Source organism: Brachyhypopomus gauderio, chromosome 16 (assembly GCF_052324685.1).
Source record: "Brachyhypopomus gauderio isolate BG-103 chromosome 16, BGAUD_0.2, whole genome shotgun sequence".
In the NCBI taxonomy this organism is placed as follows: Eukaryota; Metazoa; Chordata; class Actinopteri; order Gymnotiformes; family Hypopomidae; genus Brachyhypopomus; species Brachyhypopomus gauderio.
This window is the reverse complement of record NC_135226.1, coordinates 6,161,175-6,178,833: the sequence shown is the minus strand read 5'-3', so window position 1 is coordinate 6,178,833 and position 17,659 is coordinate 6,161,175. Positions and strand designations below refer to the sequence as shown.

At 37.5% G+C, this 17,659-nt stretch overlaps 3 protein-coding genes across 3 annotated transcripts; all 3 read right to left on the bottom strand.

The window, feature by feature from the left end:
• Positions 1-495: 495 nt before the first annotated feature.
• On the bottom strand, positions 496-2,454 carry LOC143478316 (olfactory receptor 52B2-like). The gene is made up of 2 exons (XM_076977275.1): positions 2,451-2,454; positions 496-1,211 (listed from the first exon to the last, which is right to left on the bottom strand). Exons 1-2 carry the CDS (start codon positions 2,452-2,454, stop codon positions 496-498), a joined length of 720 nt encoding a protein of 239 aa, XP_076833390.1.
• A 2,742-nt stretch (positions 2,455-5,196) lies between these two features.
• Positions 5,197-6,147, bottom strand: LOC143478299 (olfactory receptor 52B2-like). The gene has a single exon (XM_076977262.1). It carries the CDS (start codon positions 6,145-6,147, stop codon positions 5,197-5,199), a length of 951 nt encoding a protein of 316 aa, XP_076833377.1.
• A 1,962-nt stretch (positions 6,148-8,109) lies between these two features.
• On the bottom strand, positions 8,110-11,222 carry LOC143477735 (olfactory receptor 52B2-like). The gene is made up of 2 exons (XM_076976468.1): positions 10,517-11,222; positions 8,110-8,375 (listed from the first exon to the last, which is right to left on the bottom strand). Exons 1-2 carry the CDS (start codon positions 11,220-11,222, stop codon positions 8,110-8,112), a joined length of 972 nt encoding a protein of 323 aa, XP_076832583.1.
• Between the last annotated feature and the right edge of the window lie 6,437 nt (positions 11,223-17,659).

Genomic DNA, 17,659 nt, shown 5'->3' with positions numbered 1-17,659 from the left:
CTGTATAATTTAAATAATTGTAAATGGAGGCAAACATTTCTTCCATAGTGTCACGGTCACAGCTCCGGACCCTTCCCTGTGGGCGTGCCACTATGTCGTCTGCGTGTCGTTATGCCCATGTATGTACTTCCGTGGGTGTGGGTTGTTCGTGAGCGTGTTCGTAGTCGCACCTGTGCCTTGTCTCGAGATCACGAGGGTTTGTGTTATTCACCTATTTAATGTGCGTTCGCGCAGTGTCTTGTGCTCGTCTTTGTCTAAAGCTACGTGTCAGCGTGAGTGTTTGTGTGCTACTTGCGCTCCGCACCAAGCTATTTCGTGTTGTGTCCAATAAATGTTGATTGTGCACCGTAATCGTCGTGGTGTCTGCCTCCTGCACCCGACGTTACACATAGACAATAGAACTGTTGTTTAATTATATATTGATGACATGCTTCAGGACAGTGTCAGTGTACTGAATCAGTCTACACATTCTACAAAGTCCAAAGGCTTTTATGTTTATGTGAATCTGCCCTTTATTTTTCTGAACACCATAATAAATGCATTTCTAAAGTCTTTTGTTTTCATTCCATATATAATTGGATTGACAACTGGAGAGATTGTAAAAGTCATTATACCACAAACTTTTTGTGCATTTGAAGATATATTTTCAAAACGATATGAAAGTATTGCAATGGTACTGACTATTTCAAAGAGAACAAATATAATTATCTGTGCTGAACAAGTATTTACAGCTTTTATTTTAGCATCAGATTGAGGGTGGGAAAGGCAGGTTTTGAGTATTTGTAAATAGGAAAATAATTGAACACCCACACCAACAACCTGCATAAATCCAGTTATAACCAACCCATATATGTTGTTTACTGTTATATCACCTGCACATGAGAGTTGCAATAAGGACATATTTGAACAATACACATTAATAATAAATGTCTTGCACTTTGGTAGTCTGGCCTGAAGGGCAAACAACACAGTTATTAAAGCAAAGTCAAGGCCCCAAGCCAAAGTTATAACACGTCCAACTGTGAAGGATGTCATTATAGCGTGATATCTGAGTGGCTTGCATATTGCTATGTAGCGGTCAAATGCCATTGCTGCCAGTATAAAATATACACTGCCTCCATACAAATGCAGAATAAAACCCTGTAAGACACATGTTGGGTAAGAGACAACATTTGATTGAGTTGGCCGAGCAAAAGCATGCAGTAGAGTCACTGTTTACACTTGATTGAAGGGGACATGACCTATGAAATAAATACAGAGGAAGACCCTTTTTGCTATCATGGAGAAACAGAATTACTGAACTTCTTAAAAACATGATTGAGGTGTGTGGATCATTGGGAAGTTACAAGTTTGCATAGGTCTTCTGGTTCTCTGAGGTGTTATCATGACAATTTCCAAAGCCAAACAAGTTTTTGAATGAAATATGCATTTATTTGGATATTTATTAAAGCACATTTGGCTTAGCTGTCAGTCACTGATTAATAATGATTAATAATGATGTAATGATGTTAATTATTTGCCACTTTCAATTAGACCAGGCCTGTGAAGGGGTGGAATAGAAGGTGGCCCACAGTCCACTGCTGCTGTAAGGAGAACCAATCAATGTGGGGGAGCAGATGTAACAGGGATATGGACACTACCCTCAACACCCCCTATGAATCAAATGCACAGACGTAGTGGCATCAACAGTGGAGCACAATGGCATATTTAAATATTGTTTAGCCCTCCAGAGACCATGACAATTACTCCCTAACACATCCCTCACACAACCCTCTATTTCATCACTCAACATTTTCAGAAGTTGGCCAATAGCCGAGCAAAAGAAGATGGTAGTCACTGTACACACTTGATAGAAGGGGAAACCCTAACTAGTGACAGATACACAGAGGAAGACCTGTATGCTATCATGGAGAAACAGAATTAATTATTAATTCAAATTTTAATTCTTTAAAACATGACTGGGGTGTGTGGACCATTGGCAATTTGCAAGTTTTGATAGGTCTTCTGGTTCTCTGAGATGTTGTCGTATCAATTTCCAAAGCCAACCCCATATTTTTGAACAAAATATACATTTATTTGGATATTCATTAAAAGGAAACTTGGCTTAACTGTCAGTCACTGATTAATAATGGTATTCATTATTTGACACTTTTCAATTAGACCAGAACAGGCATGTGAAGGGGTGGAATAGAAGGTGGCCCACAGTCCACTGCTGCTGTAAGGAGAACCAATCAATGTGGGGGAGCAGATGTAACAGGGATATGGACACTACCCTCAACACCCCCTATGAATCAAAAACACCTCATGTTTCAGCATTGAGATGAACACTGGAGTCCTGTGGGTGTCATGCAGCATAACCAGGAGGACCACAACACCCAGAATCGGATGCGTCAGCTGCCATGATCCTCCTCCCTTCATTAAACTTCACACCCGTTCCTACTTGGCCTTACCCATATAAGCCCCTCTCTGCCAATGTGTCTATGCAAAGTATTGCCGAATCTGATAGTAGTAAGCGTACTGAGCGTTTTCCGCCTTGTTATCTTTTTCATGATTTGACCTGGTTTTTGTATGACTATTCTCTTTTGGATTTGCCCCTTGGTACCTTCGCCTAATATATGTTAGTTTTGCATGCCAACTTGGATTACCTTTGACTCTGGTTTTGCATTAAGTTATAGATTTGACGGCTACGATTTTTTTCAGTACAATCAACTTTTTTCAAATCTGCATGTGTCTGCAAAGTGCCATGTTTCAGCCATCACATCACATCAAATCAAATCAAATCAAATCAAAGTTTATTTGATATAAGTTTATACACATGTTGTCACAAAGCGCTTTACAGGATTTACAAGGTTAACAATACTATGGTTCCAGAACCCTAATGAGCAAGCCAAAGGCGACAGTGGCGAGGAAAAACTCCCTATGATGGTGGGGAATAGGAAGAAACCTCGGGAGAACCAAGACTCAAAAGGGAACCCATCCTCCATTGGGTGGCCCGTTAACACACAAATTACACAAAATACAGACAAATACACAAGTCACACACAAATCACACAATCAGACTAAGTAAAAGGTAAAAATGAAAGTTCTGGGTTTTGATATTGTCACTGTAAATTTCTGTTGATGAACGCCAGGCTTTCATTCCGTGTCGGAGCAGTGATGCTGGTATTGTAGGCTCCGACTGCAGTGTTACTCCCCAGGTGAACCTCGGAGAAAAGATATGTGATGTGGTAAATATGTAACAGATTAATCAAAGGCCAAAGTAAACAGATAGGTTTTTAGTCGAGATTTAAACATTGAGACTGTGTCTGAGTCCCGAATAGAGGCAGGAAGATTATTCCACAATTGTGGAGCTTTAAAAGAAAAGGCTCTTCCAACTGCTGTGATCTTTTTGATCCTAGGAACAGTTAAAAACCCTGCGTCCTGCGAGCGAAGTGAACGTGCTGGGTTATATTGTTCAATAAGTTCACTAAGATAGTCTGGAGCTAAGCCGTGTAGTGTTCTATATGTTAATAAAAGTATTTTATCTAATTGGCAGCCAGTGTAGTGACGATAGTACGGGACTAATGTGTTCAAACTTTTTAGTTTTTGTTAATACTCGTGCTGCTGCGTTCTGAACCAGCTGGAGTTTGTTTATCGATTTACTGGAACATCCAGCTAGGAGACTGTTGCAATAATCTAAACGAGAGGATATGAATGCATGGATTAGTTTTTCCGCATCACTAGTATTTAATATGTTTCTAAATTTAGCAATGTTGCATAAGTGAAAGAACGCTACCCTAGTTATATTATTATTGTGTGTATCGAACGAGAGATCTGGGTCTATTGTGACGCCTAAGTTCTTTACCTCTGTGCTGGGGGTTATAGTAAAAGGATGTGCATCACATCACATCCCCCATCATCTCCTACGTTTGCATGGTTGCAGAGGTCTTTGATGCCCCCACCCCACCGCTGAATGGATTTTGTTCATTTCCAAATGAATGTCCTAAATAACTGTCCATATCCTTCTAAACTGCTGTCTTGTTGGTTCACCCAATTTCCATCATGTGTGTTGGTTCATCCATTTTCCGTCATGTGGCTTGCAGTCTTGAAGGCAGTCATATTCAATGTTCTATTTTAATCTTCTGAATAAAAAAAAAAACATAAAAATTGCATTTTCCTACAGTATTGTAAAAAACCTTTAAGAACATGGAAAATATGCTGCAAAATAATCATACTTTCAATAAAATAAGTGTTAATGTATTTTTGTCATTAACAAAATGCAAAGTGAATGAACAAAAGAGAAACTCAAATCAATATTTGATGCTGATACTTTTTTGAAGGCAAAGAGTGATGCCACATACTGATTTATGGCCTGATCAGAGCATGAGGATCATTTTTAAACAGCCTGTGTGTTTCTCTACATCCTCTGCACATATACAGTGAGTTACATTGGTTGGCTGCTCCACAAGTCCAAAGGCAAAACAGTATTTGGTGAAAAAAGACAGGTTCAGTGAAACTTTTACATTTTGAATGTTAGCTCTTAAGTATTGAGTTTAGAATTGCTATTCAAAAGGTCTACAGCTGTCTTAAACATTGCCTTGAGCATCAGCAGACATGAGCAACAAACAAAATCATTCAGTCAGCTTCAATCTCAGGAACAGTGTCTTATCACAGGTAGCTTATAGCTGATATATTTTTTATCTAGTCCTATCAAGTCAGTAACAAGCATTTTGCAAGTTATGAAATGTCTTCTGATTCCATGAGGTCCTTTCAGTATACAAAGTCAAATTATTTTGAACAAAATATGCATTTATTTGAATATTTAACAAAGTGCTACATGAATGTGTGAAGATGCTCAGCTCTGATTTTTGGTTTAAAAAGAAGACTTGTTTTTTCAGGTTCCTGAATGTGTAGCCAAACAAAAAAATGACATAAAAAAATTTCAAATTTGTTCACACCACTTTATGAAATTTATTTTTTTGTTTTTACACATAAAACAATAAAAAGGGTTTGATAACAGCACATTTGTTGTTGATTAACATCCAAAGATATACCTCAGTTGATAATTGCATAAATTAAATCATTCTGAATGAACATTTTCTTGAATTGACAAAATAATTGTTATTTATTTATGTTTTAATGACACATTGCAGGACAGTGCCAGCATATCTGATTTTAATTTAAAATATAATTATACTTAAGAACAAACCTTTTTGTTTATGTGAATGTGACCTTTATTTTTTTGAAGACCACAAGAAATGCATTTCTAAAATCTTTTGTTTTCATTCCATATATAACTGGATTGACTACTGGAGGGACTGTGAAAGTTAATATGCCACACAATTTTTGAGCATTGGGAGAGATATTTTGGAAACGATATGAAAGTACCCAAACAGTACAGACTATTTCAAACAGAACAAATATAATTATCTGTGCAGAACAAGTATTTACAGCCTTAATTTTAGCATCAGATTGAGAGTGGGTAAGGCAGGTTTTAAGTATATGTGCATATGAGAATAACTGCACACCCACACTAATAGCCTGAATAAATCCTGTTATAACCAACCCATATATATTGTTTACTGTGATATCACCTGCACATGAGAGCCGCACCAAGGACATATTATCACAGAATACATTAACAATAAATGTCTTGCATTTGGGTAGTCTGGCCTGAAGGCCAAACAAAAACATTATTAAAGCAAGGTCAAGACCCCAAGCCAAAGCTATAACACCTCCAACTGTGATGGGTGTCATTATAGACTGATATCTGAGTGGCTTGCATATTGCTATGTACCGGTCAAATGCCATTGCTGCCAGGATAAAAAATACACTACTTCCATATGTATGCAGAATAAAACCCTGTAAGACACATGTTGGGTAATAGACAACATTTGATTGAGTTACAATATCAATTAACAGTCTGGGAAGCAGTGCGGTAATTCCTAATATGTCTGCTAGAGGGAGGCTGAACATAATGTAGAACATTGGCTTATGAAGACTCCGTTGTGTCACAATGAGTGTTAGAATTATTCCATTACATAACACTGAAAACAAGTAGATCAAAGCTCCAGTCAGGAAGACAGGATATACAACATCTGGATGGACATCAAATTTGGCAATCTGAAGGATCCAGCTGAAGGTGTCATTTGACAACTGGGCCTCCATTTAAAATCTGTGGAACAAACAAAAATGTACCAGAAAAGTTAAATGTTTCCAAAATTATTTATCCCGTATTTTACCTAAGTAAACTTGTTTATTTTATATCACATTCAATCAATGTTGAGTAATTTAGATTTACTCTTTGATATATCCAATTTCTTGTTCATTTTGACTACATCATTTGGACATTTTTGTATTTTTGGAATGTTCTATGGCACAAAACATTACTGGGTTCTATATAACCAAAATGTAGAAAAGGCTAGTTATGACACAAGAAGCAAGAATATCACAGGTAATTATTTTGTTATATTTAAAAAAATGAACATTTGAAACAATAAAAGAATGTTATTCTAAATAAACTCATTCTCAAGTTTGTATGCCTGCTTTTGCTTACCTTTTGTTTTTCGGTCTATAGTTAACCTCGGTTGACTTTAACCAGTAAAGTTATGAAATGCACAGACGTAGTGGCATCAACAGTGGAGCACAATGGCATATTTAAATATTGTTTAGCCCTCCAGAGACCATGACAATTACTCCCTAACACATCCCTCACACAACCCTCTATTTCATCACTCAACATTTTCAGAAGTTGGCCAATAGCCGAGCAAAAGAAGATGGTAGTCACTGTACACACTTGATAGAAGGGGAAACCCTAACTAGTGACAGATACACAGAGGAAGACCTGTATGCTATCATGGAGAAACAGAATTATTTATTAATTCAAATTTTATTTCTTAAAAACATGACTGGGGTGTGTCGACCATTGGCAATTTGCAAGTTTTGATAGGTCTTCTGGTTCTCTGAGATGTTGTCGTATCAATTTCCAAAGCCAACCCCATATTTTTGAACAAAATATACATTTATTTGGATATTCATTAAAAGGAAACTTGGCTTAACTGTCAGTCACTGATTAATAATGGTATTCATTATTTGACACTTTTCAATTAGACCAGAACAGGCATGTGAAGGGGTGGAATAGAAGGTGGCCCACAGCCGACTGCCGCTGTAAGGAAAACCAGTTAATGTGGAGGAGCAGATGTGACAGGGCAGTCATGGCCTGGCGGTTAGGGAATTGGTCTTGTGACCGGCGGGTCGTGGGTTCGATTCCCAGAACTGAGGCCATGACTGAGGTGCCCCTGAGCAAGGCCCTTACCCCTCAATTGCTCACTTGTATAAAAAATGAGATAAAATGTAAGTCGCTCTGGATAAGGGCATCTGCCAAATGCTATAAAATGTAAATGTAAACAGGGATATGGACACTACGCTCTACACCCCCCTATGAATCAAAAACACCTCATGTTTCACAATTGAGATGAACATTAGAGTACTGCTGGTCTCACCAACACCAGCATTCTACTACACTGTCCTGCCAGTGCTTTGCTTCCCCCGTCATCTCCTACGTTTGCATGGTTGCAGAGGTCTTTGCTGCCCCTGCCACACCACTGAAGGGAATTTGGGCATTTCCAAATGTATGTCCCAAATGACTGTTCATATCCTTCTAAACTGCTGTCTTGCTGGTTCACCCATTTTCCATCATGTGGTTTGCAGTGTTGAAGAGAGTCACAGTCAATGTTCTGTAATCTAAAAAAAAAAAACTTTAAAATTTTGTACATTATGTACAAAACATTGTACATACAGTATTGTACAAAATGTTTAGGAAGATGCAAAATATGCTGCAAAATAATCATGCTTTCATTAAGTGCAAATATATGTTTGTTCATTAACAAAATGCATATTGGTGTTCTGAGTTTTAGTTTTTTTCAGTTATGTTAGATTTTTTTAAATAATCATTGCTTTACTTCATAGTTTCATTTTGACTGTATAATTGAAATAATTGTAAATGAAGGCAAACATTTCTTCCATAGACAATAGAACTGTTGTTTAATTATATATTGATGACATGCTTCAGGACAGTGTCAGTGTACTGAATCAGTCTACACATTCTACAAAGTCCAAAGGCTTTTATGTTTATGTGAATCTGCCCTTTATTTTTCTGAACACCATAATAAATGCATTTCTAAAGTCTTTTGTTTTCATTCCATATATAATTGGATTGACAACTGGAGAGATTGTAAAAGTCATTATACCACAAACTTTTTGTGCATTTGAAGATATATTTTCAAAACGATATGAAAGTATTGCAATGGTACTGACTATTTCAAAGAGAACAAATATAATTATCTGTGCTGAACAAGTATTTACAGCTTTTATTTTAGCATCAGATTGAGGGTGCACTGTAAAAAAAAACAGTTTTTTTACAGGTTTTTCCCAATAAATTTTACAGTTTTTTCCTGTATTTTAAAATGACAGGGAAAGTGTATTACAATTACCAGAACAAACTGTTTATTTAAAAATGTCATGTGATTTAACAAGAAAAATCTGTATAAATTAAATACATTATAAATCTGTTTTTTAACAATTCTTAGATAATAATTTTAACTAAACAAACTGTAAAAAGAAAGTAATATTGATTAATCTTAATGAGACAAAGTAATAGAATCTTCTGGAATTAATTTCAAGGAAATATTACAAGACAACATTGATGCATGTTTTAATTTAAGTTTTGACATGTTAAATATGTGATTTTCATGTTATAAAAGTGAGTAAAAAGTAAAATGTTCTTGACTGTGATTTATTTTTATATTTATAACATACATAAAGAGTTAAGGCATTCCAGATCCATCTCATTTTCAATCCACTATTAAATATGCACTGTATCTGTATCACTGTATCTACACTGTAAACCCGGATTAGGTTTTAATAAATTATTTTAGTAATCATTAATTATTATTTCATGTTTCATAAAAAATATTGCCATTACTAAATAAAACTAGTTGTTATCATTATTGAGCTGAAATAGGCATTGCAATGATCATGTTAAGTAAAGATAACTGAATATGTTAAGTTTATGATTGGTAGGGGTGGGGCCTGTTTGAATCGGACCACTGCACAGTGTGCATGAAGAGTTGTTCTGGTTGTGCATATTGTTTGAAGAACCTTTCGTTATCACCCCGCTGCAGCCCAAATGCATGAGTTTTGAAATCAGTGTTTCTTCAAATGAGTATTTGCAACGTCAGCTTTCAGTGCATGTAACTTATTTAGTTAACGCGTAATATATTCTTATCGGTTCATATAGTGCTAGAACATGTGTCTGGCATTTCTGTCCGATCATAGTTTAACTATAACCGTAGCGTTGAAATGTGTGTTCTGACGGTTCGGAGTTTATGGCTCATTTTAACTATTAATGTTATATATATTTTTATATTGAAGCGTCGGTCCAATGGGGGACGGCTGTAACGTGGCTCGCGCCACGGAGCGAGGAGACGGACACAATCGCTGAGAAGAGCGAGATTTATTGCAGGGCATTCCACAATCGTCATCGTAGTGGCAGGCAGGGGTCATAACAGGAGAGCCATCAAGGTTGGACAGGTACAGGGGCATAACGACACGGAAAGCAACAAACGACAGCAGGGCAACACGAAACTGAGAAACACATAAACGGTCAGACATCCAAAACAACCGACAACCAGACTGGGGAAATACAGGGACTATATGAACACTGAACTAAACTAGGAACAGGTGGGGACGATTATGACAGGGGCGTGGCGGACAATCAGGGAATCTCAGAGACAACGAGCGGGGCAGGGTAAACAGGCACGGAACACAGACACGAGGGAACCCAGAGTGGCAGCCACGAGAGGGGGCGTTGCCCTACGTGACAACGGCGCTACTTCCCATGAGTCTCTGCGACTCCGGTATCGTTATCTGTTAATGTGATGTCTATGCATGTGTTGATTAATTGTGTACTTGATTATGTGCATTACTTGGTTTAAGTCCCCCTTCATCAATTTATGTAGTTGTACTGTGTGAATTATTCTATGCCATGTTTGTGTAGTGTTGTCGTGTTATTGCCGTTATCTCATGTTTTGTGTCTAAATTAAGTCTCTTCTGCGTGATCGTGGGGTCTGGCGTGATTATGTTGTTGAGGCAGTTTGAATTTAAAAAGCCTTGTACTGCGGTGGATCTGTTTACTACCTCTCCTTCCTACACCACACTGCAATATTGTTATAATTGAATGTGAACTAGAGTAAAGACCACATTCAATTTTAGGAATATTTCCTTTAAAGTGACAGTGTTGCATGTTAAGTGTTATAATCACCGTTTTTTTACAGTTTATGTATGTTTTTAAATTTACAGTACTTATCTGTTTTTTTACATAAACTGTAAAAAAACGGTAATTTTCTGGAAACGGGGGCGCCAGAAAATTGCCGTTTTTTTACAGTTTATGTATGTTTTTAAATTTACAGTACTTATCTGTTTTTTTACAGTAATTTTCTGGCGCCCCCATTTCCAGAAAATTACCGTTTTTTTACACTTTTTTTTTTTACAGTGTGGGAAAGGCAGGTTTTGAGTATTTGTAAATAGGAAAATAATTGAACACCCACACCAACAACCTGCATAAATCCAGTTATAACCAACCCATATATGTTGTTTACTGTGATATCACCTGCACATGAGAGTTGCAATAAGGACATATTTGAACAATATACATTAATAATAAATGTCTTGCACTTTGGTAGTCTGGCCTGAAGGGCAAACAACACAGTTATTAAAGCAAAGTCAAGGCCCCAAGCCAAAGCTATAACACGTCCAACTGTGAAGGGTGTCATTATAGCGTGATATCTGAGTGGCTTGCATATTGCTATGTAGCGGTCAAATGCCATTGCTGCCAGTATAAAATATACACTGACTCCATACAAATGCAGAATAAAACCCTGTAAGACACATGTTGGGTAATAGACAACATTTGATTGAGTTACAATATCAATTAACAGTCTGGGAAGGATAGTGGTGATTCCTAATATGTCTGCTAGAGGGAGACTGAACATAATGTAGAACATTGGCTTATGAAGACTCCGTTGTGTCACAATGAGTGTTAGAATTATTCCATTACATAACACTGAAAACAAGTAGATCAGAGCTCCAGTCAGGAAGGCAGGATATAAAACATCTGGATGGACATCAAATTTGGCAATCTGAAGGATCCATCTAAAGGTGTCATTTGGAAATTTAGCATCCATTAAAATCTGTTGAACAAACAGTATAACAAAAAGACATTTCAAAAATGTTTTTTAGCATATTGTTTATCTTGTAAACCTTTTTTTCTTTGGTCCCTAATCGGAAATAAATAATCTTTACTGCTTTAGTAAAGAATACAATTTGTTTTTGATTCAGACTACACATATGATTGATTTGGACATTTGTGTGTTATTGGAATAGTCTATGACAGAGAACATTACTGATTTACATAACAAACATCCAAGATAGCTAATTATGACACCAGAAGTTATTATGATATATTTAAAAAAATGAAACAAAAAATTCTAAAAAAATGTCTTTATTTTCAAGATTGTATCATTTTGTTTTTACTTACCTTTGGCTTAGCCTTTGCTGTACAGGTAACCTCAGTTGACTCTTTGGCCAGTAAAGTAATGAAATGTACAGATCATCTAGTGGCACCAATAGTTGAGCACAATGACACTTATATATAGTTCAGTGCTTCCGAGACCATGGAAATGACTCACACGAATCACCAGAGAACATTAAGCAAAATATGTTTTACATCTAGAAGAGGCCTCCAGCAGTCTAGATCTTTGAGTGTTTGAAAATGCAAAACTTCCTTAAGTGATTATGAACTTAATGACATTTATTAAGGTTTTGTGTGAATGTGGTGCCATGAGTTTGCAAAGCCAAAATATTTTTAAAAATATGTATTAACATTTATTTGAATAAATTTTGAAAGCCAATTTGGCTTAACTGTTAACAATATTGATTAAATGACAACTTTCAATTAGGCATGAATAGGCCTGTGAAGAGGTGTTATTTTAGAGGGCCCGCAGTCTACTGCTGTAAGAACCTGCAGTCCTGTGGCCCTCTGGTCAATAACATCCTTTTTCTTTAGTACTTTGCTAGTGCTTTTTATCCAGTGTAACCTCCTACTATTGCTTGACTGAAGAGGCCCTTAGATTTTGACCCACCACACAACTGAAGGAATGTGTTCTGATTCTGATTTATTCATGTAGTAGATGAATCCAACCAACACGAAAGTACCTATATGTTGAATCAGAGGAGAGGATAATTAGTTATTAAACATAAACCAGAAAAAAGGTTTTGGTGTGCCTCATAGGTGATAATCACCTGTGAGGCAAAATATGAGTGAAATGAAGAAACACTTTCACTGTGCAGTGTGCTCTGCTACTGAACATTATGTTATTCATAAGTGACATGGAATGCCAGACACCCAGTCAGAGGGACATGCCCACTGACACAATTCTAATCACCCGATCACTGTCACCCATGTCTTGTCCTGTGTCTTGTTCTGTTCTCACCTACATAAAGCCCACAGATGCCTGCATCCAGTGCTACGGATTACTCTCAGAATGACGGACATCCCCGAACCTATGGTGTTGAGTCTGTGTTAAGTGTTCTCTCTCACCCTCCATGCCACTGTCACAGAATGCACAGCCACCTGACGGGGAGCACAGATTGGGCATGATATTTGGCAAAAGCAGATGTTAGGCAAACTCCTGTCCATGGTCAACTGCCTCACCCACTGTTTTTAAAGCCCCTCCGTGAGCCCCTGCTTTCGAGCTGGGAGTATCGACTGATTACTACCACCAAAGTTTATGGTGGGGACCTTGAATGCGTCTAGAGGTTTGTAGTCCAGTGTCAGCTCTGTTTCAACTAGCAGCCTTGGAAGATGGCATTCATCATGTCCCAGCTCATAGGAAGGACTAAAGTCTGAGGAACTGCACTGATGTCTGGTTATTCACTGCTACTGGGTGACTCCCCTGAATTTATAAGCAAACTGAACGAAATATTGTATCATCCAAGTTGTTTATATCCAAGCCCTGCTGAGTGTACAACAGGGTTCACAGTCAGTAACTAACTACATTGTGGAGTTCCAGACACTGGCTTCCTCATCACATTGGAATGAATCAGCACTCGTGGACATCTTCCTGGAGTGACTAAGTGTAAAGTTGCAGGCAGAACTCGCCTGCAAGCAAGAGGTGGTGATGATCTATGACATGGCCATCGCCTACGACTGTCTCATGAAGGACAAATATCACGCTCTCCACATGAGGTATTCACACCGGGCCTCCATTCGAGGTCTCCACACAAGATCATGTGCAACCGCAGTGTGCAAGGTAGCAGCTCCCAAGGAGCTCATGCAGCTGGGTGGAGCTAGGTTCTCCCAATACCTTCCTTGCTAGTCATGCATGCACTCGATAAAAGTCCTGTGGGCAAAGGTGTCATTAAATATGTCTATATTAGGTTAGACATAAATAATGCATATTCAGGACGCCTCACAGGCTAGGGCTGCCTTGGTTTTGCATGCATGATCCTCACATTTCCCTGGGCAGGTACTGTTCAGTGAGCCCCATCATTTCAACAGTGCTTCCTACCAGAAGTGGGTGTCTCTCTTGTCCACCTACATGGAACGTCCAGAGGTGCTCAAAGCCATCCCTACACCTCCACCCTATAGGTGATTGTGTTTAGCCCCCTCCTCCCAGGGACTACGACTGCACTGAAGGAGGGAGCCGTTCTGCCAAGTTGCAGGGTATACCCTCTCTCACAACAAGAGAAGCAGATTGTGGAACAGTACATCCAGGTGGCCCTGCCTCAGGGCTCCATCTGCCCCACCACCTCAGCTGCCTCAGTTATCGTTTTCTTTGTGAAGAAGCAAGATGGTGGACTGAGGCCAGGCATGGTTTATCAATGTCTCTGTACCAAGTTTTTTTTTTATCCACTCACGCTTGTCCCAGAAACTCTAGGACAGCTGTGTGGAGCATGGTACTTCACTAAGCCAGGCATGCGCAGTGTGTACAACCTCATCTGGCATTTTTCCTAATAAAATGAAAATAGCCAAAATTATTCCTATCTACAAATGTGGTGACAGACATCAATTTTCTAATTATAGACCAATTTCTCTTCCACCTCAGTTTTCAAAAAATTTTGAAAAATTATTTGTTCATAGACTCGATAGATTTGTTGAAAAGCACAATCTATTGAGTGATTATCAATATGGTTTTAGAGAAAATAGGTCCACTACAATGGCAGTAATGCAACAAGTAGAAGACATAGCTACAGCAACAGATAATAAAGAATATACAGTTGGAGTTTTTATAGACCTAAAAAAAGCATTTGACACTATTGATCATGATATATTGTTAAAAAAACTGGAAAGATATGGAATGAGAGGGGTAGCATACTCATGGCTCAAAAGTTATTTAGGCAATAGATATCAATATGTGCAAATAGGGAATAGTAAATCTGACTTATTAAATGTCACTTGTGGTATTCCTCAAGGTTCAGTGTTGGGGCCCAAACTGTTCATATTATATGTAAATGACATTTGTAAAGTCTCAAATCTATTAAAAACTGTATTATTTGCTGATGATACAAATTTATATTGTTCTGGGGAAAAACTGGAATGGCTTTTGAATACAGTAGGAAGAGAATTAAGTACTTTAAAGAGATGGTTTGATATTAATAAGTTATCATTGAATCTAACTAAAACAAAGTTTATGATATTTGGTAACCGAGAAATTAGAACTGAGGTAAAACTTAGTATAGATGATGTTGAAATTGAAAGAGTGTACGAAAATAATTTTTTGGGGGTGATAATTGATAATAACCCAGCAAACATGGCAACAGTGGCCCTCTTTGAGACCACAGCAGGCTTAAAATGTTGCCCTATTTGGGCTGCCCACATTGGACCCCCTCCGGTTTGAACGTGGGGGCGTAACAGGGCCCACTGTTATGGACCCAAATGGGCTACCCGCAATCAGCCCAGTTATCTGAGTTTGCCCAATTCAAGCCCTTTCAAGTATGGTGTGGTAGTGTGTAATAAATTCATAAATATTTCATATGTAATTCTAACTTACATGAAATGAAGTTGAAGTGATGGAATAAGTAGTAGACACCTAGAAAAATATATATTTTAGATATATATATATAATTTATAGATATAAATTTACCTACATATATCTGTACATATCCACTGTGTATAGGCCTACACAGAATTGTATATAAAAGCTAGCAACTATAGTCTAGACCCCCCATACTCAAATAGCGGCCCGCGGGCTATCTATTTCTGGCCCGTGAGCTGTTTTGAAAAGTGTTTTTTTTTTTTTAGGAATCTTTTTTCTCAATCGCGCTATCCGCTCTTATTTTGAAAATCGCGCACCGCGATCTCAAGACGATGCTGGGGATTGCCTTTATGGCAACAACATGTAGCAGTTTTATTTTTGAAAAAATAAAATGTGGCTCGTCATCATTTCTATTTGAGTACCCCTGGTCTAGACTCTGTAGGTGCTTGAAATCTCGAATGCGGCCTATATTACATGTAAAGATATATTTCACAAACAACATGCTAATGTATAAATGTTTAGCTAGCGGGTCTTGTCAACTAGCTAAATTTACGGGCGCACTGCAAACATTATATATACAGTCAGTGAGTGAGTGTGTGTGTGTGTGTGTGTGTGTGTGTGTGTGTGTGTGTGTGTGTGTGTGTTTGTGTGCGAGCGCGTAATAGATTTGATAAGACACCCTAACAGCAATGGTGTTCATTAGTCAACGTATTATATGGTAGGGATTACACCATGAGTAAAAATGTTAACTGCTTTGCAGTTTTGTGCATAATTATTCGAAATTTAAGTGCACGTATGAAATGATTGTATTGGTCAAAACATACCTTACAAATGCGTTAACGATTAACAGACGAGAACCGAAAAAGAGCTGGCAATCTTCTCAACAAACGATCTGCGCGGTTTCTTCTTGCCGCGATTTAATTATGTGCCTGTTATGTGACTGATGAAAAATGTTAAGAGCCATCATACAGCAAATTGACTGAGGCAAAACGCCTGTTTTTTAATCACAAATTGTTTAAGTTTTGTGTTTTTGTTTCACTCAAGATATTTTTTAAAAGATGAAAAGCGAACAATTGTGGCTGTTGTAACGAATTGTTTAGACACCCAACACTCGCAACAAAAAATATAAAGTGGGATTCAAAACAATATTCTACATGAGTGTCCACCAACTGTTGTTTTAACTACAATTCATCAGACTACAATACACAAAAGTGGGACTGAGGACAGCTGACAAAATACTTTACATTTCTTGAACATTTTACAGATTCTGTGCTAAAAGAATAAAAACAAGCCTACTCTTTGCTAACCTCCCATAAACTGTCAGGCACCCATTGTAAGCAGTCCCACTCCTCATATACACATGAAATGCACACAACCCAGACGCCCCCGTATACTTCTTGTTTAGTTCTAAAGTGCTACGTTTTTTAATTGTTTATTGTTTATTAAATCCTATAAACATTCGGTTTCGGTTCGGTTTCAAACTTTATTCATTTCTTAAAAAGACAAATAATGAAATGAAAGGTGGCAGAGAGAAGAGAAAATCTTATAATATATCAATTTAATACATTTAAATGCGGGGGGGGGGGGGGGTGTACAAAGGGAGAAGAAAAAGGGGCTGTAAAGGGAGACAGAAAAAAAAGTGCTACTTTTAAAGTTGTGGCATATGATGCCCAACCTAACCACATCTGTGATGTGAGACTTGAAAAGAGACACAATGCAGCATATTCAAGTAAAAGCAGCTGGGCTGCTGTCCTTAATTCTCTTTACAGTAATCAAACATGCATTTCTTAGTGTGGGGTTGACTATAGGCAAGCCCACATTTTACCTGTAATGGCCAGAAGTGGGCTAATGGGCACGGGCCCAGAGTGGGCTAAACTATTGTGTGCCATCATGAGGTTATCAGTGGGCAAGCCCTATCCCTCACTGCCCAAAGGAAACCCAAAATGGGCCCCAAATGGGATTGTTTGCTGGGTAAGTTATGTTGGAAACCACACATAAATAATGTAAAAACTAAAATATCCAGAATTATTGCAATACTGTATAAAACCAAACATATTTTAAATTAAAATTCACTATATATACTGTACTGTTCTTTAATAGTTCCATACATGACCTATTGCGTGGAGGTATGGGGAAATGCATATAAAACGAACACACATCCAATTTTCATGCTCCAGAAAAAAGCAATACGAATTATCAACCAAGCAGCATATTATGAATCAACTAATAAACTGTTTCTTAAAATACATGCTTTAAAATTTAATGATATAGTTGATTTACATATTGCACAGATAATGTATAAGGCAGAAAAAAATTCTCTTCCTAACAGTATACAGAAGTTATTTGAAATTAGAGACAACACATATGAACTTAGGGAAACAAGTAGATTAAAAAAAATAAGAGCAAGGACTAATATAAAAAATAGATGTGTGTATCAGTTAGGGGGTTAACTTTATGGAATAGTTGCAGTAAGGAAATGAAAATGTGTAGTTCAGTAAGTAAATTAAAAAAAATGTACAAGAGTAAAGTAGTAAATTCTTATAAACTTGTACAGTGAGTATATATGGATTGGGTGATATTTACTT